The sequence below is a fragment of the Gopherus flavomarginatus genome, chromosome 20 (genome assembly GCF_025201925.1).
Source record: "Gopherus flavomarginatus isolate rGopFla2 chromosome 20, rGopFla2.mat.asm, whole genome shotgun sequence".
NCBI lineage: Eukaryota > Metazoa > Chordata > Testudines > Testudinidae > Gopherus > Gopherus flavomarginatus.
In genome coordinates, this window is record NC_066636.1 from 20,790,172 (window position 1) to 20,815,226 (window position 25,055).

The following is a 25,055-nucleotide window of genomic DNA, read 5'->3' on the forward strand; positions in this document are numbered from 1 at the left end:
CTACAACCATCACTGAACGGGGAACAGAAACAGCAGTCCATCCTGGTGCACAATCCCCACAAGTGAAACCGCCCCCACCCCCAGACACAAATTGGGGGTAATTTATCCTCATGGAGCCAGGGAGTTACCCCCCACAGATCGCTGGCCTCAGTTGCTCTGCTCCTGTGCTTGGAGCAGCAGGGGCATTAACCCAATGTATTCCATATTCCACAGTGATGCAGGACCCTGCCCCAGCCTAAATTACAGCAACCCCTGGGCTGCCCTAGTTTATGCTCTGGTACCTCATGGACCCTGGGAAGCAGAGAATACCTACAGCACAGTGCACTCCGGCCACACACACACACCCCATCACCCACTGGGGCAAAACCCTTACACCAGCTCTACACTGGGCAGGAAGGATTGTCATGGGGCTGTTTCCATCAGCTTCAAGGTCCCTTCGTGCTGCCAGAGCAGCCTGGAGTGTGACTAAGAATCAGGCCCAATGGATTTACCGCAAATTCACAATGGTGTAACAGAGCTCAGAATGCAGCTCCCTTCCCCCTCGTGGAGAATCTAGGCAGTCAGGATGACTAGAAAGGCAGCTCTCACCCTCGGGAGCAGAGACAGGGTTGGGAAGCCAGATACGAGCCTCGTACATAAAACAAACTCTTCCACACCACACCTGGAAAGCAGGGATTTCCACGCCTTTCTCGGCAAACTCAATCCATTATTAAAAGCCACCGATAAGAGAAATTCCACGGCGTGCAGGAGACCAGAATCTCTGCCCAGCTTAGCTCTCAGGATTTCAAAAGACGAAAAACCTGCTTCCCTGAAAGACACCATCCTCGGAAAACATAAAGGTCTCTGCAGTAGCCCCAGAAATCCTCAGCCACAGGGCACGCACGGGGGACGTTATCTTGTTCTTAAGTTCTCTTGCCCCTTCCATCAAAAGGATCTGAAAGCACTTCATAAAACACCAATGCATGCACCTGGGAGATGAGGCAGATGATACTGACCTATCTGGCAGATGCTAACAGCACTTCTCTACACTACAGGTGTGCGAGGAGGATAAAACCCATTAAAGATTGCGAGGTGCCTGATACAAAGGTGATGGGAGCCATCAAGACTTCAGATTAATAGATGGGGTTGCCCATATGAATCCAGACAAGGGACTGGCCTGGCCTCCACAGATTTATAGCCCCTTTATACTGGCATCCCCACTAGGGAATGGTAAACAACCCTTCCCCTCCATAAAACAATCAGGCCCCCAAGTTGTTATCTTGGTTCAAAAAAAGGGTTTAGCGCTGGTCTAAATCAGCAGGGTTTTCCCTTTTTCCTCATTGAAAAAGAATTTAAACAAAAACGGAGCGTGGAAGACAATCTCAGTTTTCCACAAAAGCACCCATTTCTTTGACATTTTTAGTTGCGCGGATGGGGAATTTAAAACACACTTTTCTTTTTTAAACTGGAAAGAGGTGAGGGAAGATTCCTTTTATTATTAAAAAGTGGTTCCACCCTCCACCCCCTAGAAAAAGTTTAATTAAAAAACAAACACAAAATAACAGCTGTATGAGGGGTGGGGGAAGGGGAGGAAATCTTTCCCCCAAAAAAGTATTTTTGTGAAATATCCTCACTCTCCCCTCTGAGCGCCAGGGATAGAACCCCCTTTGGCTGCTCAGTGGGAAAGAGTTTGCCAGGTCCCTGCCAGTGTCGGAAGCATCTAACATTGAACCAACATAACAATCAGCTCGGACCAAGCCCCCTCATGGAGGCACCAGTCAGACTGCAGAATCGGTTCTCCATGCTCCAGTCATCCAGGATGTACAGTCACTGCTTAGCAGTGAGTAAGGGGCCTGCAGTGCTTTCCCAGCAGCCAGTGGTTTTTGTTCCAGACAGACAAAAAGATCCTCCTCTAGCCTATTTGAGAGAGGCCTAGTTCTCTAAAATAACAATCCCATGCTTTTATACTTCTCCTCAGCACATCTGCAAAGGAGATCAGCGTCATTATCGCCATTTTACAGAGGGGGAAACTGAGGCATAGAACGGGAACATGACTTGCCCAAGTTCACCCAGCAGGTTAGTGGTAGGGCAGGGAACAGAACCCAGATCTTCTGAGCCCCTGCCCTTTGCTCCATCCATTTGGCCATGCTGCCTCCTCAAAACCCCACATCTTCTAGATTTACTTGAGACACAAACTTCAAGGGTCCAACAGTAAGTGATCATTCAGGACCCCATAAAACCAGGGTTATGTGGGGGCACTTTGCTCCCTGTTAGGTTACTGTGCAGCTGTTAAGCAGCCGCCATGTTCCACCCCAGAAGCGACTGTATTTCAGCAGCAGGTGAAGCAATCCCTGAAGAGCATTGCCATATGGATTTTAAACCGCTGCCCTGCTCCTCCCCAGAAGCAGCTGCACTTGAGCAGTGGAGACAGTTCATCTATCAGTCCAGAACGCTGCTTATTCACAGACGGGCTGTAACATCAGCCTGGCAAAGTGGGGGAGGCTAAAACATTAGAGGAGGAATAAGCACCAGGAGTGGGCGAAATCCCTAAAAGGCAAATAAAGTTTTTACTCCTCTCGAGGGATTTTATTAAGTATTTACATTACAGTAGCAACCGCAACCCAGCCAGGTTGGGAGCCGCAGCGTGAGTATTAAGAGCATAGTCCCTGCTGCAAACAGCTCACCCTGTCATGGCATCCTACACCAACTCCCCCCACGAGTCCAGCCTCATCTCTGTTTTACGGACAGGAAAACAGAGTCAGTGGTGGGGGAGGCAACTTGCTCACATCTGGGAAGAGAACCCAGGCATCCTGACTCCCAGGCATCACTAGACACTTCTTCCTCCGAGAGGGGAGAAGATCAGGTTATGCAGGGCCGAATGGGTGTGAAGCCGAATCCCTGGCCAGGCTTGCCAGGAGGGGCTGGCCTCCCTGGGAGGCTTCCCTGCCGTTTGAACTCCTGGCTCCACACCCCAAAGCTGCTCATTCAAATCCCCCTCCTCCACAATCCTTCCCTCTACCCCTGCTGCTCCTCCATTCCAGCCTCATGGTATCAGAGCCCCTGCCACACAGCGAGAGGGCTGGCAAGAAAGCAACAGGACCTGGTCCCCCTCCCCTCGAGTCCTCCGAAACCATCTTCTTCCTCATGCCACGTGCTCTCCTCCAGGCCTCGCATGCACACTTAAACTATGTAGGAGTTCTGTCGACAGACGTCTATGGAACCAAAGCCAGCAGCTGCCTGCGAAGCCTCCAACCCTGGGATGGATAGATCCTTCCCTGCCACATACAATCCACAGGCAGCTGACTGCCGGGCCCTCTCTGTCAGCTCTCTCCCCACAGCCAGCAGAGCTTTGTAGCTTTTTCACGCTTCTGGGTTCCGCCAGCGGTACAGGGAAAGGAGCCAGCCAGGCGAGGCAGGAGACTCTGGTGCACTGGTGATCAGAGATTTTCCACTCACTTTCTCACTGCTCCCAAATTCGGGCACTGAACTGATTGCAGCATTCGTAACTGAGCTAAATAAAGAAACACTCACCCAGTCAGAGGGGTTTTTTGCTCTGGTTTGGGGTTAACACCGTGAAGTTTATACCCAGCTCCCCCAGAAGACTCAAAATGATTCAGCCCAGGCGACCTGAGCACTTGGGTTTGTAATGAAACTTGTCAGCGGGGCACTTGGGCTGGGTTTGAGGTCAGGCGGTTAAAGCAGGGTTCTGTCACACAGGATTGTTCACGGTAGAAAGACTCACAAGCACAAGTGCCTACAAGGCCAGGCGAGCTTGGAATATAGCCCAGAGATACTGACTCCCAGACCCCTGCTCTAGCCACTACTCCATATGCTTAACTCCTAGCTCTGCTCCAACTACTAGACAACACTGCCTGACAATTCTACCACTAACTAAGATGCCCAGAAAGCTTGCCCCTCACCCTGAACCTTAAAAAGGAAGTCAGGACTACTGGGATCTATCCCCAGTGCTGAGAGAAGAGTATGATTTTGTAATGGGGGCGAGGGGGCAGAGATCAGGACTCCACACACACCTCCAGTGCAAGCATTCATCTCTGTACCTCAGTTTACCCGTTTGTACAATGGGGGACTCACACACAAACACACCAGCACTGTGATGGTTAATTCATCTGTCTCAGAGCCTTGGATGAAGGATGCAATAGGAGCAGAGATCACTGGTATTAGAGGGTCTGAGAGCTGTGGGCGGGTATAGATCAGAGACCTAAGTGTGAGGGGCAAGAACAGCAGAGTGGAACAAACACTAAGAGAGGTGGAGAGGGAGGACAACGACCGAGAGTCTCTGCAGCCATTTGTCTCTCTGAACAATAGCTCAGGCCGCGCTGTCACCACTCGGCCGTTGTGGGATCCACCAGCCTGGGCAGATGTTTCTAGAAGCAGCCACTTCGGGAGGACAGAGCCACCACGCTGAGAAGGGAAGTCACTCGCTGCCTCTTTTCTATCCCCAACTCTGACCTCGATGGGCACTGTGGGTGTTCGGCCTCCCGGGAAGCCAGCCGCTGAGAGTGCCCGGAAAGCCAGCCAACCCCGTGTTAGCAGCCAGCCCCTGGTGCCTCAGTTTCCCTCTCCTCAAATGTAAAGCAGAGTTGCTAGTGCTGAAATCGGCTTGGTGAAGTGCAGCTGAGGCTGCAGGTCTGGCTGGCAGACAAACCCAACTGGACGGATCAGCATCACCAGATTACAGTAGTGCTCAGAGCCCTGCTCAGAGCCCAACTCAGAGAAACAAATCCCCCAGGTTCCAACTGCTCTGATTCAATGTAGAATACAACAGCCAGAGGCGGTCGGAGCTGGGGAGACGCATACTGGGGAGGCAGAGAGGCAACCACAATGAGTAAGGAGCGCCGACATCCGGGCTCACCTTCCGTGGAGTGGGTAGAACCAGGCTCGGCTCCAGGCACCAGCACAGAAAGCAGGGGCCTGGGGCGGCCAACGGAAAGGGGCGGCATGGCCGGCTCTTCGGCACCGGGTCTCTCAGACCTGGGACGGCAAAAACGCTGGAGCTGGCCCTGGCTAGAACAGGAGACTGGGAGCCAGGACACCAGGGGTTCCATTTCCCACTCTTGAGGAAATGCCCTGCAGTGGCTCGGCTTGCTAAACCCAAGGCTGTGAGTTCGAACAGGTGACTAGTTGCTAGGTTCCCTGATCAGACATCAACAGGCGGCTGTTAACTTGAATAAAGCTACCTGCGTAATCCTGCTCAGGGCAGGGGGAGGTGTGAGACAGGTAGGAGGCGGCAAGACAGTCAACCCACTTCGCCTCCTCAGTCTGGCAACACCCTGGCAGGGGAGCGGGCGGGTTTCCTCTTGCCCATGAGGTGTCAGGATGCGGGTGACTCCGAGCATGCTGGTACATTTCCACAGCTCACGCCTGTGTCATCCTGGCCCCGGGAAGCCGTTCCAGGGCAGTGTCATCCACACGAAGCACGGCTCATGCACAGAGCAACATAAGGGGCACGGGTGTCTTGCCTCCTTCCTGCACCCGGCTATGGGCTGAATGAGGGCCTATCTATTCAGCCCAGCTAGGGGAGACAGCGTAGTCTAGGGCTCTAGACTGGGGCTCAGGACACCTGGGTTCTACTCCCACTGGGTAACTCTGGGCAAGTCACTGAGCCCCCGGTTCTCCTCTCATCCTTAGTTTTTTAGATTGTTCTTTGGGGCAGGGGCTGTCTCTCACCAGGTGCCCGTACAGCATCTAACGCAATGGGTCCAGATCTCAGCTGGGGCCTCCTGCTGCTGCTGTAATATAAACCGTCAACAGCAGCAAATTATTCAGCTGGTTGTCCTCATAGCAAGCAGCCCCCCACGGTCAAGACTGCGGCTCCAGTGTGACACATCCAATGTGCCGATGACTCCCTGCATGACAAGAGTAGAATCCAGGTCAGCAGGGCCATGGATCTGACTGTCCTTTCAACAGCTTCAGGTTTTCACAGGGTGGGTGGAGGGGGGCAACTCACATTTCTGTTTTGACTAAAAACATTTTTTTAATCTATTGAAAAAAAAAGTTGGATGGAAACTTTGACCTGCTCTAGTCCTGATTTTCAGAAGGGCGCCTTCTGAAATCAGGCCGGGTCTGCCATTGAAAGTTGCACTCCTAGCTATAGTGTGATTTGTTTTTTTAAACCAACACAGATTGACCCAAACCAGCACAGTTTAAGCAGTGCAGCCTGTGTATAGACCAGGACTGAGGGGTCTCAAACTAGTCCTGTCTCTCCTCCACCAAAAAAAGTCACTAGTCCCCTTTGGAAAAACCTTCACCATGTTTCACTCTTTAACCCATCAGTTGTCACAGCCAAGCTCCCCTCTCCCCTACGCCCCTACAGGTAATGCCCTCCAATAGCAACCCGGCATGGAGCAGGGGAAAATCCACCACCTCAGAACTTTAACCTCCAGCTTCTAAGGAGTTAACAGGAAGAGACAAAGAGGATCAAAAAAGCTGGAAACAAATGAACCTCCAAATCCCAAAGGAGGAGTCTCCCAGCTCCGGGAAAGATCCCTCAGCCTTTATCTGCAACAAAAACCAGCCCCAGCAGTTTCAAAGGAGGCCATTGTTCCAGAGGTAGGAACAGGTGGTCTCTCTGCACAACTTGACTGGCTGGTAAGCCAACGGGAGCATAATGAGAACAGACGGGATGCAAGACGCTGCTGACAGATCTCAATGTTCCTCGCCATTTCAGGGTTGTTTATTCATGGATTTTAAGGAAAGAAGGGTATGACCAGTATAACAGAGTTGCAGCTCTGCTGGGAAGATTGAGAGTTGCTTAATGGTCAGCAGATAGTTTTTTAAAATGTCTTAAAATCCATATGCCACCTCGGTTTGTCTTGCAAATTGCTGTATCTCATGGGCATTCAGTGTAGGGTTAGTGTGCCAAATTTTGGGTGTCTCAAACAAGGGGCTCGGAGATAAAGCCCCCTGAAAAAAATCACATGACATTGTCTTGCCTGACCAGTGCATTGCACAAGCCAGAGAACCCACCCCAGTGATTCCTGCAGGCAGGTGGGTTTTTAAGATCCTATCTCTAGCAGTGGGACCAAACTGCAATTTGTAAGTTACAGCTGAAGCTGATTAACATTAGACGCAGTGCTGCTGATTCCCAAGACTTGACTGGGAGTCTTGCAATTGACGGTGACTTTTTTCCTTAAAGCCCCAGCTTCTGGAGTCAGGTGATGATGCAAGAATCTCAGCATTTGTTGAAAAAAGTGATAAAAGTTTCTAGACTGCAAAGAAAACTTGAAAACACTATCTCCCAAACCTGAAGGCAAATCAAGACACACAGACCCCCTTTAAAAAAAAAATAAAAGAACCGTATGATTTTTAAACCAAGTCTCACAACTTTGGGGAGCTTGAAATATTTTGGGTCAGTAATATGGCGCATGCTTCCAGTGCCTAGCGCATCAGAGCTCTGGTTTCAGTTGGCCACTGAAATAATACCAATGAATAACAAGTCCCCCCAATTTAGATTATTTCACCTCTTCTCGAGAGGATATTTTGCTCCTTATCACCTTCCCCAGACATGCCTGTAACACAACAGCACAGCTCCACTCCCTGCAGGATGAGAACAAAGCAATCTTTCAAATGCCCAGTTCCTTCCTCCCTTTAACTTTGCAACAAAAGATGCCCTCAAACCCAAACATGCAGGGAGAGGCCGGCAGAGTTTCAGGGGCGGGAGATCCTGCCAAGGCAGAGTTTGACCAGGAGCACAACTGGCTCCTTTCAGGCAGGAGATGAAAGCAGAGGCGCTAGCCTCAGAATCATAGGTTCCCATTCAGCCCCCATGACTTCACCTTTCCAGCAAGACCCCAGCTCACAACAGTTCCTTTATGCCAGATGCACAACGGTGCTGGTAGACGCAAGAGGCCCGGTATGGAGTAAACAAGGCTGAGCCAGCATTGCCTGCCCCCCACCTTCAACATTCACAAGTCAGGGCCCTCCCCTCGCTGCAAAATCGTGAGATTGGATTTGAAAACCAGGAGATTTAAAAAGCAGCGATAAGGCAGGGATGCTTTTAGTTGCCCTCTAGAGTTTGAGAATCGGGCTGGGGGTGTGGTGAGAAGAGAGAAGGGTGTCAAGTGTTCAAGCTTTTCTCTGCAACCATGAGAGAGAGAAACTCATGGGGGGGGGGATTTTAGATGAAAGCAGAGATTCAGGCATATTTCACATGATACCAGGAGCTGGGGATTTAAGGAAACACACCAAATACGGAAATCGCGGGAGATGCTAACACTGGTTCACCTCCCACACTCCATCCACTTCTAAGTCAAAGCTGTTTCTAACCCTCGCTGTCTATTACGCCCAGTTTCACCCACAGTCACTGCACACCAACCCCAGCCCTCTCTGGCTTGGTCTTGGGTTTCAGACACCAGTTTAATCCCCCCTGCCCCCACACACCCCCACCCACACACAGCAAAGTCCCAGTGGGGAGTCCCAAGAGATAGGCACTAGGGGTTTGCCCCAACCAACTGCCCCCAGAGCTGGAATCTCCAGTGCCAAGGAAGCCTCCATCTTAAGCAGAGATGGGCCCAGAGCTGCAGAGAGAGACTTTCCCGCAAGGTCCAGATCCACAAAGTGTTGGTTCCACCCATGCAGAAGATGCAGTTAGCAACGGTCCCGTCCCCCCACCCCCGAATGGCTCTCCCACGGCCCATTCCCAAAAGGGTCATGGCCTCACATTCAAGGCTTCTGACCACCCTCGATTCAGGACCAGACCCCTGCTCTTCAAAATCCCAGCAAATTCATTCATCCAAGGTCATTTTCAGGGACTTCTGGGAGCAACCTCAGCAGCCGCTGGTGCCCAGCATGTCTGCTAGGAAGCCAGACCGCCCAGGAGATGCCCGGTGTGGCGATCTTCATCCCCCTCTCTGCCTATTCTTGGCAGGCCCCGCTCAGCCAAAAAACCTAGGGCTCTAGCTAGCAGAAGAGGGGGTGGGTGTGTGTGTGTGCTTGGCAGGGTGGATTGAGGGGAGTTGGCAGAGATGCATGGGGACATCCCAGGCATGGGCCACCACCACCCCTTGCAAGCTAGCTCCCCAAGGCTTTGAGTGGGGGTGACTATTTTAAAGACCGTGACAGCTGGTGGCAGCAGCCTGCAAGCAAGGAGCAGGAGCCAGGAGGGGAAGGTGGCAACTCTCCAAGCGCCTGGGATCGGTCAAACCCACTGCAGCTCTGCCCCCAATCCAGCCTCATGGGAGAGGAAATGCATTTAGACCCCAAGCCCAGCTGGGGTGTGGCAAGCAGGGTGCTGATGAAATCATCCAACATGCAAACCACCACTTCCCCCCACATCCCAATACGCAGCCGCTCATGACCAGCCCGCCCCTACCAGGCCCTGAGAAAGCCCCGCCTCAGCATTTTCTTCCCAACATGCACCGAGGGCTCCTAAATTTGAACATCCCATCAGGAGCCAGTGAGCAACAAAAATCCTCCTCTGCACATCTAAGAACTCTGACCGCAAGGCAGGATTGAACCTGGGAACTTCAGCGCTAAAAGGAAACCAGTGAATGCTCTCCTAGCAATGCCATTTGAGGGTAGCAGCTGTAGGTTCTTAGCCCTCATGCAGACCAGCCACAGGAGGGGGACACAGAGCAGCACCAGTTGATAGTTAAGCCTGAATCCCGGTAACACATTCTACAGATAGAGAAACACATTCTGCAGATAGAGAAACGGAGGCACAAAGGAGGCTGGACACCCAAGAGGACACATTGAGGCAGTGGCTGAACTGAGAACAGAACCCAGTCGTCCTGACTCCCACGCCTCCGTTCTAACCACGCTGGAACCAGGAAGAGAACCCAGGTGTCTCCGGCACCCAGTCCCCTGTTCTCACCGCTAAGATACATTCCCCTCCCAGAGCCAGGAATAGAACCCAGGAGTCCGGATACTGATGTCTTAACCACAACTCCACCCTCCTTCAGCGTCAGCATAGCAGCCACCAGGGCCTGACAATCAACACTGCTGGCAGAGCAGTCAGCTTCTCGTGCCAAGTGCAGGCACCAATCTGCCCCTCCGAGAGACACAAGCATCCTGCCAGTCTGCCGGGTGCAGCGTTTCCCCCCTGCCTGTTCTCATGGCACCAGCTGGGGCCTCAAAGCTTCCCAGCAGCCAGCAGCCAACAAAAACACAGCTGCTCTGGGTTTCAAGATACCAAGGTCTCATTTCATCAGGCCAGCTATTGCCTCATGAGCTGGCAAGGGAAGGGACATGCCACCCCCAACTGAGCTACAGTTCCCTTCTCAGCCTCCTTAGCACTGTAGCAGCTGGGGATTAGCAGGGAGACCTCCTCCCAATGGCAGTTCTCAGGTAGACACCCCCTCCAACTCCTCCCCTCCCCCATCTGCCACTGTTCTTGAAGCTTAGTAAAGAGATGTACCCAGAACCCAAACCCTGGTTCCAAGCATCTCCCGAGATGGGCTTACTGACTCTGTGCCGCCTTGGGAGAGGCGCAGCATCTCTGTGCCTCAGTTTCCCCCACCTGCAAAAGGAGGGAGGAATCATCCTTCCTTTCAACTACCCTGTGTCTATTTGGCAGGCATAGGTCTCACCAGGTGTACATACAGCACCAGTCATGATGGGGGCCTGATCTGGAGCCTGTGGGTGCTACTGTAATAATAAATCAGAGGTCTGATCTTCCTTTACACCAAGGTCCCTTTGGCTGGAAGTGTAAAGGAACTGATAGAGGCCTCAGTGTGGTGTAATTTATCTGCCAGATCGGTGTAAAGGGACCCTGGTACAAAGGAGCATCAGGCCCAAAAGCATGAGGACGCCTGGAATCTGGATCAAGACCTGAACCCATCTCTGGTTTGGAGACACCCTAGAAGGATAAAGCTTATTATGAAATCACATGCGCCGGTTCTTTTCCTTTCTCCGTGCCCCCTGTTTGCAATGATCCCCTATTTTACTGGTGGAGAGAGGGCTACCAGACTGATTGGATTTCATCCTGTGCAGCCCCAGGCCTGCTGGCAAAGGGGGCCCTGGAAGGCTGGACAATAGCAGCATTTTAAGCTCAGCGCTATTTTAACCACCATGCTGGGTGGCTACGGAAACCACCTCATTGTGCCTGGCCGGAGCCGATAAATAGCCCCACGTGGCAGCAGCTCCAGTGTCACCCCTGGGGTATAAAAACAGGTGGGAGGGGGGAAGCAACAAGAAAGCAGTGATGGGTGGGTGCGTGGGTGGAAAAGGGGGTATAAAAATCCCCTCTCTCAACCGCACCACACAGTTACGCTGCTTCCTGGGGCTCTCCCCTATACAGTGGGGTGGCTGCTGCCTCCCGGGGCTCTCCCCTATTCAATGGGGTGGCTGCTGCCTCCCGGGGCTCTCCCCTATACAACGGGGCTGGTGCAGGATCCAGAGTTCAATCTCCAGATTCCTCTTGACAAAAAGAACCGGTAGAACATTGTAGACTGGGGGTGGGGGAATTCAAATACACAAAATCACCGCTGGCCATGAAGGTGGGATTTTCAAATGGGCCTCCCTCCCCGCCCCCAGCTCGGAACCAGCACCCGAGCCCGAAGTGCGTAGGTCCAAACGGGGACCCCCCCCTCCCGAATCCAGATCCCGGCTGATGGATCTGGCCCCCCCCCCACACACACTTGGTAAGTTAAAATCGCTCCGTCTTTGGGGTTGCCCAGCCCCTTTGCAGGCACCATCTCCCCAGCCTAAGTGGTTTTGCAGATGCCTGCTTAATAGGAACCAGCTACAGGGCCCCTCCAGATACAGATTACTGCCCCCCCCCCCACCACGAGGGAAGGGAGAGCTCAGACCAGACAGCGGCTGAGCCACAAAGCGCAGAGACAGACAGTCTCTCTCCACACGCCAGTAAAGTTCTCTCCTTGCCCAGGACTTGGGATTCCCCCGCTCCCCTAATGGCCGAGAGACCCCGGCGAGCTGCTAGTCAGCCCAGCATAGGGGGTGTCGCTCCATCACCCCCACTCCCTCCGGAGCTGAAGGCAGGAATCAGAATGCCATCTGGGTGCGTGCTGAAGGGGGTCTTTGGGGCGATGCTGGAGAGATTGATCAGAAACCCGGGGGGCGGGGGAAGAGAGAGCCCATTTCTCCTCAGCCCCTCAAGCTTCGGGTGGAAAGCTTAAAATAAAGGATTCAACTTTCAGATCGGGCGCAGTTAGACTTAAAAGGGGAACAGCTACCTCCTTCTCCCCAGAACCCCCACCCTGCGCCCCAAACAGCTGCCCCTTCCCCTCCCCGATCCCCCCACCCTGCGCCCCAAACAGCTGCCCCTTCCCCTCCCAGATTCCCCCAACCCTGCGCCCCAAACAGCTGCCCCTTCCCCTCCAAGATTCCCCCCACCCTGCGCCCCAAACAGCTGCCCCTTCCCCTCCCAGACCCGACTCCCCGCCCCAAACAGCTGCCCCCTCTCTCCCAGACCCAACCCCCCCATGGTCCCTCCCAGAAACCCCCCCACCCCGCGCCCCAGATATTGCAGAGCTGCTTTTTCCCCCCAAGGGGGGGGGGCACCGACCTTCCACGCGATGTCCTTTGTCCGGTCAATCCTGGTCCTGGCCAGCGATTCGATCCGAGACATAGTCCGGCGCCCCAGATCCGGATCCGGATCCGCGGGGGATTGGCCCCCGGAGCGGAGCGTTCAGACGGGCGGCGCTAGCAGCAGGGACCTCAGCCCGGCTCCGGCGCAGGAAGTCGAAGAGCCGCGGAGCTCGAAGCGCAGCTCGCTTATTCAAATCAGTCTCCTCCTCTCCGGAGCCCGGCTGGGGCAGCGCCCACCCACCTCCGAGCGGCCCCGGAGAGGCTGAGCCTCCCACGCGGGGAGGGGTGAGTGGGGCAGGGGAGCCGCTGGGGAGGGAATCCCCCGTCAGGGGCCGCGGGGCGGGGGAAGCGACCGAAACTGTCTCGCTTGAGTTGATCTTTGTGAGAGCGAGGGAGGAGCCCGGCCCCTGACCTCTGCCCTGGGCAAACAGACTCCGAGCGGGGCTTTACAAGGGGAGTGGGGCCAGGAGGGGGGAGCTGGGGGCTGCCAACCCGCCCTGGAATCTCTAGGAATTCAGGATTAAGCTTTGAAAGTTTGTGTCACGTGATGAAGCCTCCAGGAAGACATCCAACCCTGTGTGGTTTGTGTACTTAGCAGGGCTGCCCAGAGGATTCAGGGGGCCTGGGGCAAAGCAATTTCGGGGCCTCTTCCATTAAAAAAAAGTTGCAATACTACAGAATACTATATTCTCGTGGGGGCCCCTGCGGGGCCCAGGGCCTGGGGCAAATTGCCCCACTTGCCCCCATCTCTGAGCAGCCCTGCTACTCATTGTTGTTTATACTGGGGTCTTCCCTTGTTCAGGGCTGCATCTCTCAGGAGAGAGGTGCCGGGACTCAAGCTAGTTTGTTTTACTTGCATAACTGATGCAGCAAGTCCAGAGATGCTGGGGCTGTGAACTGCCAAGCCAAAGGTGCTGGGGCCGGACAAAAAGCACGGCTGATCTTACCCTTCCCGGGGTTCAAGCCTTCAAAAAGGGGCTTAAAACAAACATCCTCACACATAACCCAACCCCCTCCCCAGCTCTTGGGGGAGTTTAGACCCAGACCTGGACTGAAACAGCAGCTTCCAGTCTCTGCACCCAGTCCAGTCTGCAGCCCCTGCAAACAGAACGGAGCCTAACTGGCATCCGCTGGTCTGGCTGCTCCCCCACCCCCAGCAGTCACTCATTGACCAAGTTACATTTTACGAGCCAAGGTGTCCTCAAACAATGAGAGAGGGCCAAGCCTAAGAGCAGCTCAGATGGCACGCACCTGCACAAGCACTAGCAATCTCAGCCTTCAGATAGCAGAGACGGATAAGGAGCTCATGGTTCACCTCTCACTTTGGCCTGAAATGCAGCTTCTTCTGGGGTGGAGCACAATGGCTGGCTACCACCACCCAACAGGAAGAGAGGGGGAAAAATACTTTGCCTAGCAGCAAATGTACACAAACCAGGAACCTGGCCAGGGCACACATCTCAAACAGGCCCCTGGATTTTCAGATGCAGGCAGAAAAACCTGCCCAAGATCTCTCCTGGAATAACCACTCATGCTTTTTTGGGGTATAACTGGGTAAGGGGGAGTGGGGGGAGGATTGCAAACTGGGAGCAAAGGGCAGATCAGCAGCTGATGGAGTTCAAAGGGAAACTTGCAATACACACTGTAGGGGGGGCGGGGATGGAGATTCACTGCTCAGCAGGGGCTTCCTGGCGGGACAACAGTCACTCAGGACAATAGCCTAGGAAGCTGCCATAATGGCCGGTGCTCAGAGGGTGATAAGGGAAGGGGCAGGAAAGGAGGATACACATTCAGGCTTTATCTACATGGGAGGAGATGTCCCAGTTGCAGCCATGGGGATAGGTGCACCAGTGTGATCCCATGGCATGTTAGGACTCCTGGGTCCTCTGCGCAGCGCTGTGTGAATTTAGAGCAAACTGCTTCCCCAGCTGTGAAATGGGGTATACAAGATTCACATCATGGCAATACCTAGGAACCCCCATCATGGAGCAGGCAGGGCCCCATGGTGCAAGGCACTGTACCAATACAGAACTAAAACATGGTCCCTGCACCCAAAGAGCTTCCGATCCACCTAACAAAACCTAGTTCACAGGAGGTGCGAGGCTGGTTTGCAGGGCACTTTGGCATCTTGCATTCTAGCAGCATGATCAGAAGAGAGCAGGTACCTCATTAAGTGAGTGATTTTTATTAGTTTAGCAACAACAGAGATTAAGGCTCATCGTAGGTGTCAAAAGCTGCCCACCACAAACTATTCACCATGCACATCCGGAAGCTTTCTGGGTCCTAGAAAAGCCAGGATGTTCCTGATCGCCACCTACTGGCACTTTAGCTATTAACTCACTATGTGTGTAACATATCCCTCTGTACACACACCACACAAAAGACAGTCTGTTCCCTGGAGAAACTGAGGCACAGAGCAGGGAAATGACTCACCCAAGGTCAAACAGCAGGCCAGTGTCAGAGCCAGGGATAAAATCCAGGCTTCCCATGTCCCAGTTCAGTGCACTATCCACTAGAAATAAATTAATTCAAGAAGAAAGCAGCCAAAAAGAGAGAGACAGAAAGCACCTGTCTCTAGTCACCTGTTCTAATCGCTATCAGCATTGCAAGGCACAGAGCTGCCACTCCTTTCTGACTATCAATACAGCCTGCAGCTGCAGACTACAGGGCAGGGCTCACCTGGATCCTCAGTGGGCTGATTAACAACCTCATTAGCTGCCAGGATGACCTCACCTGGTGTTTCCACTGACAGAGACAAAGACTTCTCTGAGTCTCTCTGCCCAGGCCGGCCCATTTCTCTTGACAAACCAGAGGTCCTGATTCCAATTCACATAAAGGAGCTCCTTTAAACTGCAGCAGCCTAGGGCCCCTACATAAAGCCCAAGCGGCACAAAGAGTCCTGCTGGCTGATGTCGGACAAGTCACGCCCTTGCTCTGTGCCTCAGTTTCCCCATCTGTAAAAAGGGGGCTAATGCTACTGACCCCCTTTGCAAAGCACTCTGAGGTGTAAGTATTATTATTACTGTACATTAGAATCAAGGCCCAGAATCTCTTACAAAAGGAAATCTAAGGTCTCATAGATTCTGGAAAAGAAACAGGAAGCCACGTAATTGCTTCTGAGAAACCATCTTAAAGTTAGACAATGCCAATGTACAATTGACTCCGCTCCAGAATTCCTCCTAGCTTATTAGAAGTGGAAGGTCAGAGCTGTGTTCCTGGAGAGGTAATTTCCACTGCATACATTATATTGTTTGAGATTCACTCCCTGTGCTGGGTAGACCCATTAACTCCTTGCCTATCAAAACCACTTTTCATGTAAAAGGACCAGAACGCGTTTTATAAGCAATATTTTTTAAACTTTGCTGTGTTGCCATTCTCGTTTTTACAGATGGGGTAAACTGAGGCATAGTGACTTGTGCAAGGTCAGCTGGAGAGCGATGGAAGGACCCCAGGAATTCTAGAACCTCCGTGCTGCTAACTGTCATGATTTTTTGGTGAGTCTCATGGGATATTAGGAGGTTTTTTGTTTAAAAAAAGTGTACCCCATCTTCTGGAGTCATGTCATTACAACAGAACTTCAGCATTATGAATACCAGAGTTACAAACTGACTGGTCAACCACACCCCTCCTTTGGAACCAGAAATACACAATCAGGCAGCAGCAGAGACAAAGAGAGAGGCAGCAAATACAGTACTAGGTTAAATGTAAACTACTAAAAATAAAGTGAAAGGAACATGTTTCTTCTGCATAGTAAAGTTTCAAAGCTGTATTAAGTCAATGTTCCATTAAACTTTTGAAAGAACAACCATAACATTTTGTTCTGAGTTACAACCAGCCTCCATTCCTGACGTGTTCGTAACTCTGAGGTTCTTCTGTGTGTGAGAATCTCCACTGTCACTTAAAAAACAAATACCTTTGTTTACCTGATTTAAAAACAAACAGAAGGAAGTATTTTTTTTCAACCTGTGGAACTCCTTGCCAGAGGATGTTTTGAAGGCCAAGACTATAACAGGGTTAAAAAAAGAACTAGATACATTCATGAAGGACAGGTCCATCAATGGCTATTAGCCAGGGTGGACAGAGATGGTGTCCCTAGCCTCTGTTTGCCAGAAGCTCAAAATGGGCAACAGAGGATGGATCACTTGATGATCACCTGTTCTGTTCATTCCCTCTGGGGCACCTGGCAATGGCCACTGTCGGAAGACAGGACACTGAGCTAGATGAACCTTTGGTCTGACCCAGAATGGCCGTTCTTATGTCCCTAGCTAGGGATCGTACAACACTTTTCATCAGTAGATCTCAAAGCACTTTACAAAGTCAATCCGTATTATCCTAATTTCTAGCCTTCACGGCTGCAAAGAAAAGCTTGAAAACCAGAAGGAAAATAAAAAGGACCCCAACATTTCTTCATTTTCTTTTCTTTTCAAGCCAGTCTCATTATTTCTGAGCGGGCCAACATGGTATTTGATTGCTTGAGGTTCGCAACCTTGGAACCCAGGCCTGTGCTCTAGCATTCAAGCAGGAACAACCTCTCATGGAATGCCTGGTCTCCGCTGAGCTAATGCACCGTGGTTTCTTTTACCTGCGAGATGTCTGGAATTTGTTTTACATGTTATTTTCTCTAAACTGACCCCTATACAAACACACAGTCCCTGGCTAAGGGAATTAGTTTCTTAGAAAAATTTAAAATGATGAATTATGCCCTGTTCTCCACCATTTGTCCATCATGCTTTTTCCTAAGCCTCCTTTGCACTGATCTGTGGATGATCTTCCCTACTTATCTTAAAACAGAATAAACTGTTATTGTACGCTCCTTTCCCTGGAAAGATGCGTTAGAGACACGTATCAACACCCTTTAGGTGACCAAAATCCTCCCAGTCTGCCTCTAAACATCACAACAAAGAGTAAATATTCTGCAAGAACATTAGACCCGGGTGGTCCTGCTGCGAAGCGTTTACATCTTGTGATCCCACAAAGGCAAGATAAAAGCCAATTGTAAGCAACAGCAGCAGGGAGGAGGAAGATTTAAGAAGGGTGACTTTTAAAGTTTATTTCACCACACAGACACACAACCCTAAAAACCACCTCCTTTATCAAATGACTCAGCCTGCCAGCTCAGCCAAAACATGGGAACAGTTACCCCAACACAACAGGAAGAATCCGGTCCCCAAACAATATCACCTTAAGCAGCAGCTAGATTTATGCATGAGCACTATTCCTTCCAAAGAATTTGGCCAGCCCTGCCTAGGAACAAGAGCTGAACTTTCCAGGCCCAAAGGGATTTGGCATTCCTCTTGCAAAATAAGCAATAGTGTAACCACCACCAGAATTACAGAGATGCTAAGTGGGCCTTCCATAGTATAATTATACTTGGAACACAAACAGAGAGGAGGCACACGCATCCTGCTGCAGCCTGCCAGACACGCAGACCACTGTTTTGGAAGAAAAGAACAGATCATATTGATCAAGATCTGAGAGAGACAGCAGCGTGGACAGAGGTGGGGGTGGTGGCGAGCGGTGTACAGAGTCAAACATTCCCCAAGTCATTTTCTCCTCTAGCAGCTCAGTCACTGACCTCTTTGTTATTTGCAAGATCCCCAACCAGCCCCAAATCGGTTTACCAACAGAATACAACCTTGGAAGAGGATTGTCCAGCTATGCCATGATATTCCTGGGAGCAAAGTGCCGGAATTGGGATATCTGCTAAGATCCTGCTTTATCCTGACGCAGGGTTGGAGTTCGGCATGTTAGACAGGCTTCCAGACTAGATAGCTTATTAGATGTGATGTTCCAAGAGACAGCCCAGTGTTTCCCAAACTGAGGGTCCTGACCCAAAAGGGGGTCATGGAGAAGTCGCAAGGTTATTGTAGAGGGGCCATGGTATTGCCAACCTTACTTCTGTGCTGCCTTCTGAGTTGGGTGGTTGGAGACCGGCAGCTGCTGGCCAGGCGCCCAGCTCTGAAGGTGATGCCCTGCCAGCAGCAGCGCACAAGTAGGGTGTCAGTACCATCCCATGCCACCCTTACTTCTGCGCTGATGCCTTCAGAGCTGGACGGCCGGAGAGCGGTGGTTGCTGGCTGAGGGCCCCGCTCTGAAAACAACAGCACAGAAGTAAGGGTGGCAATACCTTGATGCCCCTACAATAACCTTGTAAACCTCCCACCACCACCACACACACACCCACCCCCTTTTGGGTCAGGACCTCTACAGTTACAACACCATGAAATTTCAGATTTAAGTATCTGAAATCACAAAATTGATGATTTTAAAAATCCTATGACTGAAATTGACCAAAATGGACCATGAACTTGGTAGGGCCCTATTTATATCCCAAATTGGGATGGACAGAAAAAAAAAACCCACCACAGGCGTTTGCTTCACTTCCCCACATCCATGCCCAGCTCCTAGGAACTGACATCATGGATCAGACCCCTGGTTTATCAAGTCGGGTGTATGTGACAGTGGCCAATGCGTAATATTTCACAGGAAGACAAAAATACCAAACCACACCATGCTCCAGCCCAATCACCTAGAATGCGCTTCACTTGTTCAGCAAGACGGCACTTTGGAGCTACATTATGAGTATCCATTTAATCTTCAACACATGAGTTCTCTCAATTTGTTACAGCCCAGAGCGTTTCATGAAAAGAAAAAAAACAAAACACAAGATTATTTCTCAATCCACCATTCTGATGGGGAGAAATCTGAGAAGAAAAATCTGTTTATGTAGGAGCTATAGACGTGTCTTGTGTTGCAGAGATCACAACACTAAAACAAAACTTTTCACAGGACTAGGGGGAGGGCCCTGGTTATGCTGGGAGCTGAAGAGAAGCCATGTTTAACTGTTGCCAGCTTTGTATCATTTTACCATGAGTTTCATGATATTGGGTGTATTTTCTTAGAGCCCCAGGTCCTGGAGTTGAGAAAGAAACTGGGCTTTCATTTAGAACAGGGGTAGGCAACCTATGGCATGGGTGCCGAAGGCGGCACACGAGCTGATTTTCAGTGGCACTCACACTGCCCGGGTCCTGGCCACCGGTCCGGGGGGCTCTGCATTTTAATTTAATTTTAAATGAAGCTTCTTAAACATTTTAAAAACCTTATTTACTTTACATACAATAGTTTAGTTATATATTATAGACTTAGAGAAAGAGACCTTCTAAAAATGTTAAAATGTATGACTGGCACGTGAAACCTTAAATTAGAGTGACTAAATGAAGACTCAGCACAGCACTTCTGAAAGGCTGCCGACCCCTAATTTAAAACATAATGAAATGAATAAAGGTCTCGAGAAAAGCTTGAAAATGTGACCCTAAAGACAAAAAAAACCCTTGTATTTAAGATCAGAATTTTTGAATGCTTCGGGTCAGTAACGCAGGAAAGAGGGATGGGGAGCTTGTCAGTGACAGAAGGAAGCTAGACTATGCATGATCGATATCAAAGCGCATCGCGTGCCATTCGGGAGAGCCTCCCAGCACGAGCTAGCGAGCAGCGTCAGGTTTACAGGGCAACTGAGGCACATTGGGGTTACCGCCACAACAAAATTAACTCTGAGAATGTGGCCCCAGACAAGTCGTGCTAGGCAACGTGACTCTGCACAGACTGAGAACATCATGTTTAACATCATGTCGGCTGGTTGTGGGTACCCTGATCAAAACAAGATGACCTGCAATCAGCTGTCGAGGTGAGACACTGCTTGTCTCTGCTGTTAGTGTAGCTAGAGTCATGTCAAGCTAACCTCATTTCTAGGGAAGACAAGGCTCAACAGAGGATACCGTCCTCACCCTACATTGCAAACCGAGTCAATGGCACAGCTAAGAATAGAACCCAGGAGTCCTGACTCCCAGACCACCCTTGCTCTAACCCTTAGGAAACACTACCTCCCGTTTGGCAGCCCAAGGGTGGCTAGCACTAGTTAATACGGCTTCTGATTAATTGCCTGCTTGGTAGATTCTGCATAAGCAGGAAGCTAAACAATCATTAAAAAGCATGACAAAAGCCAGAGACAGAAGTTTTTCTCAGCATGGTTACTCATTGCTTGTAAGCTAAAGGAGGGGAAGTAAGGCAATGCTTTAGGAATCAGCAAAGCAGCTCTCTGCCATGACAAGAGAGCTGGGGATGGGGGGAAGACAGAGGCACTGGATCCGTTCCAGTTTTGCATCATTCATGTGTAAAATCTGCAGAGCCGGTTTGCAGCAAAGTGAATATTAAGACGAGGCTGATACTTCACATTAATAATTATGGGAGGGCTGTTAACTTCTCTTTAAGGAAGAGCGAAAGACAACGACTCTTTGCTCAGTTTGCTGCGAAGTGCAAGCATTTGGGCAACCGCTGTAGATAATGTCACTTGTTTCCCTGCAGATCGCAGAGCGCATTGCACATGGGGGTGGGGTGTTATCTTTTTAAAGATTAGAAATCAGCAGACAGAAACATAAGTTCTATCAAAGAGAGTGCAGTCTAGCAATTCCAGCTGACGATGGATGGGGAGCCAGGACTCCTGGGTTCTCTTCCCAGCTCTGGGATGGCAGGGTAAATGACTGCCATTGGGGCTTCTCCATTCTATTTCGGATGCAGCAACCAATTTATCACATGACCATAGATAATCACTTCATTCTGCCTCAATTTTCCCACTCTAAATGAGTGGGATAACACATTACCTACCTAACCAGGGCTATCATGAAGATTAACTACAGTTTATAAAGTGCTTTGATATCCACACAATACTATGTGGCACCTTTCATCAAATGATTACAAAAGGTGAGAAAGTTTTTAACAACTCCATTTCACGTGTGTGGAAACTGAGGCACAGAGCAGTTAAATAATTTGACATCTTTCACACAGAGTGCCAGGTGCAGAGCCGGAAATAGAACTCAGGTGTCCTGATGGCAAATCTCAGGCTGTAACCACTAGAAAAATATTCCTTTTGAAAGGCAGATAAATACCAAGTGTAGGTGAAGATGGACATTTAGAAATTAGAGAGGTGGTGGGTAAGGTAATGTCTTTTCTTGGACCAGCTTCTGTAGGGGAAAAGGACAAGCCTTCTAGCTGCACAGAGCTCTTCTCATTTAGAAATTAGGTTGTTGGTGTTTTCTTTAAATCTACTTCAACAGCAATTTTACTTTTAAACCTGCAATATAATCTGAAATACAAGGGAGTGGCGCTTGCTTTATTTGCAGGAGGAGTGGGGAAGAATCCAGATTAATAGACTAAGATGAAAGAGTTTTGGGGAAAAGATGAAAGGTGCAGAGAAGGGTCAGTTGAGGATTTCAGAGGGATTAGACTCTGGCCTTCATCCAAATGAGCATTCTCTAATCAAAGGCAGGTGCCTAAACTCATTACAGCAAATCTCAGGGAAGACAGGAGCAGAAGTAGCCACCATTTAAGGATCAGACCCCAACAGAAATCCAGGCCTGTGCAGTCAGTTAATTGGGTACCCAGGGCCAGACGGTGCCGATTTACACCACCGTAAATCCAGAATAACTGCACTGGTCTGACACCAGTGTAACGGGACATAGCTCTGCCCACGTGACCAACCAATAGAGAGAGGGGCAGCCTCTGAGGAACACAGTCCCAGTGGGTTTGTACATTTGAAGTCAAGCTCTATGTTACATTCAAAGAAAGAAAAACAGGTACATTTTAAGAGATACAGAGCCTGAGCCAAAAGCCCCTCCACCCTCCCCCCCCCCCGCTGCCAACGCTCATGAGTTTAATCACAAACCATGTGACAGAATTAATGTTTCTTCTTAAAGCCCCAGCTGCTGGAGTCATGTGAGTCTATAGGAATCTCAACTCTGATTTAAAAGAAAAAAAGCAAGCTTCTAGTCCTCAAAACTTCTTGGGAAAAGACAAGACAAAACAAACTCCCCCACATCATAAGCCAGAAAACTAATGAAAAGAATCCCCAATATTTTTTTTTTATTTCATTGCTTGTAGGCCCCACTCATGATTTTTTTAACCAATGCTTGAGGCTGGCCATACTGGGAACCAGTGGAAAGGCTGCCAGTGGCTTCAATGCTTTTATGATCAGCTCCTCAGTGAACAACAGAAACATTCCCTAGAGCCATCCTGAGAGATGAAACAATAACTTCAGAGCAGCCTTGCTTTATCCCAAATGGTTATTTATAGAAATCCAGGGAGCTGGAACCTTCTGTCTTTGTACCACTGCCTCTGCTCTCTGTTTTCTATCTCACCTAGCCCCAGCTTCTTTTCCAGCCCCCTTCCCGAAACCAGACCACTGGTGACACGAGCACCTTCTCTGCAGCTTCAAGCCTGTGAGCAGTCCCAGGAACTCAGCGCACATGCTGGTTTCACAGGATCGGGGCCATGAATTGTGGCTTGCTTCATATGTCTAAAGGCCAGAAGGGATCGGCTAGTCGGCGAGCCTGCGGGAATTGCCTGGCAAATCTCTGTGGCATGGGCTATGCGGAAGGGTGATCACAATGGTCCCTTCTGGCTTTAAAATATATCTAACACAGGCCTGCAGATTTCACTCAGTCCAGCGAGTTCGGCAGGCAGAGACTTGAAGCTACATCTCCTGAATGCCAGGGCAGCGTCAGATCCACTAAAACCAGCCTCCCTCCCCGCTCCCCAATGCTAACACGCAGTAACTCCTGCTCTAACAAATGACATCCATTGTCAGCAGTCAGCAGCCTCTAAATCTACAAAGTCGGATTTTGCATGGGAGCTTTTTCTTTCTCCCAACTACACAATAAAGCAATCATCATGCCTGGGAGGGCGGGGGGGAAGAGATCAGGGCAGAGAAATTGGACAGGTTAGATCGTAAGCCAATAAAGTGCTTTTAAAATAAAATTTTAAAGGCATGGTAACATTCCACACTACCCAGTGTCTAAGTGAACCCAAGGCGAGGCCATGTGCACATAAAGGGAAAAGCCAGCGGTACACGGCTTAATGAGTCACTGCTAAAACATACCACCGCTACTAAAGATACTCTGTACCAAGCCAGGAATTATATAGTGCTCCTGAGTGGAGTGTATATACAGAGAGCGCCCCTCAGGGCAGGACTCTATACAAACAAAACTCCCAACACAAAATAAATTCATTCTGCCCCACAAGACAGGCCGGAAAATGCAACGGGTTGGACGCAGAAGAAAAACATGAGTGTTTAGACAAGAGCAGCAATGTTCTCACTCGGGCCTCTGTTCTGAACGGGGGAGAGGGGGCACTTTCCCAGCAAGAGAGCTAATAAAAGATTTACCTTCCGCTCTCCCCCACCCCTGTGAGGTCAGGCCAATAGGAGTTTCCTCTAGCGAGTTAACAGAGAAGGATTATTTCCCAAATCACACAGGAGCAGCTGGAGTAAAGCTGGAAGTTTAAAGGGGCTGCATGGCCCAGTGGGAGACCCCGGCTGTCTCACCTTGGACAAGTACCTCTCAGCATCCATTCCCCCTCCCACCCTGGCGCAGTGGGGAGGACGCTGGGGTGGCCCCCAAGAAAGCTAGGTTCTATTCCTGGATCTGCCATTGACTCTGTGAGAGACCCCTGGCAAGTCATGACCCCGCTCTGTGCCTCAGTTTCCCCATCTATAACATGGGGAATTAATAAAGACTCCCTGTCCCTGTGCAGAGCAGAAGCTCTAGGGGAAAGATCCGTCTTGCTACACATGTCTGGGCAGCACCGGGTCTCAGGGGGAACTCTAGCAGCTACACTCATTCAAACAGATAACACCACCCCATCCATAGATCTCCAAGTGCTTTCCAGAGGAAGGCAGTACAATTAGCCCCACTTTACAGATGGGGCAACATTACTTACCAGAGGTCACCCAGCAGCAAACCCAGGAATAGAACCCAGGTCTCCTTAGTCCCAGCCTGGTGCACTATCCACTAGGCCACAATGAAGGAAAGGGATTCAGAAGGAAACTTTTAAAAGCAAAGGGCTAGTTAGCCATCTGTCCTGTGCAGTCTGGTTGCTGGAGGACGGATTTACTCTCCCCTCTTTATCTAAGGGAGCAGCAAGACCCCGCCGTAAGGTTGGACAGATGGACACACACTCTCTCTCTCTCCTTTCCTCAATGTGCTTTCACCCAATCAGCCCGTTCGCAGTGGGACCTGCCCGCACTTTGCCGGAGGGTAGTCAACCCAGCTTCCGGGGCTGTGCAAGGGAGTCCAGTGAAAGCAGTAGCCTGTGTAACTTAACAGGCATCCACATGCCCAGTGGTTAGAGAAGAGGACTGGGAATTAGACTTTACTGCTGACTTTGGAGCAAAGAATCCTGTGGCACCTTATAGACTAAGAGACGTTCTGGAGCATGAGCTTTCGTGGGTGAATACCCACTTCGTCAGATGCAATGCTCCAAAACGTCTGTTAGTCTATAAGGTGCCACAGGATTCTTTGCTGCTTTTACAGATCCAGACTAACAGGGCTACCCCTCTGATACTTGCTGACTTTGGCCAACTCAATTTCCCTCTTTCCAGCGGCTCCTCTTTTGGGCTGGGCTTCACCCATCTCTTCTATAGCCCAGGCACTAGCCATGCAGTATGTCAAGTAATTAGATTAGGAGGAGAGGGGCTGGGACTCAGGACTCCTGGGTCCCACTCCCAGCTCAGTCACCACCTT

At 50.5% G+C, this 25,055-nt stretch overlaps 1 protein-coding gene across 3 annotated transcripts in view; it reads right to left on the minus strand.

Moving 5' to 3' along the window:
• The window catches only part of ARHGEF2 (Rho/Rac guanine nucleotide exchange factor 2), a 118,232-nt gene that overhangs the window by 45,694 nt on the left and 47,483 nt on the right, over positions 1–25,055 (minus strand). Inside the window, exon 1 of one of the 3 annotated variants that reach the window (XM_050930662.1) lies at positions 12,464–12,631. The exons of the other annotated variants lie outside the window; for them this stretch is intronic. Coding sequence (XP_050786619.1) covers positions 12,464–12,526 — 63 coding nt within the window. The 5' untranslated portion in view covers positions 12,527–12,631. Of the gene's footprint in view, positions 1–12,463; positions 12,632–25,055 lie in introns of those variants that run through there. 3 annotated transcript variants of the gene reach the window in all.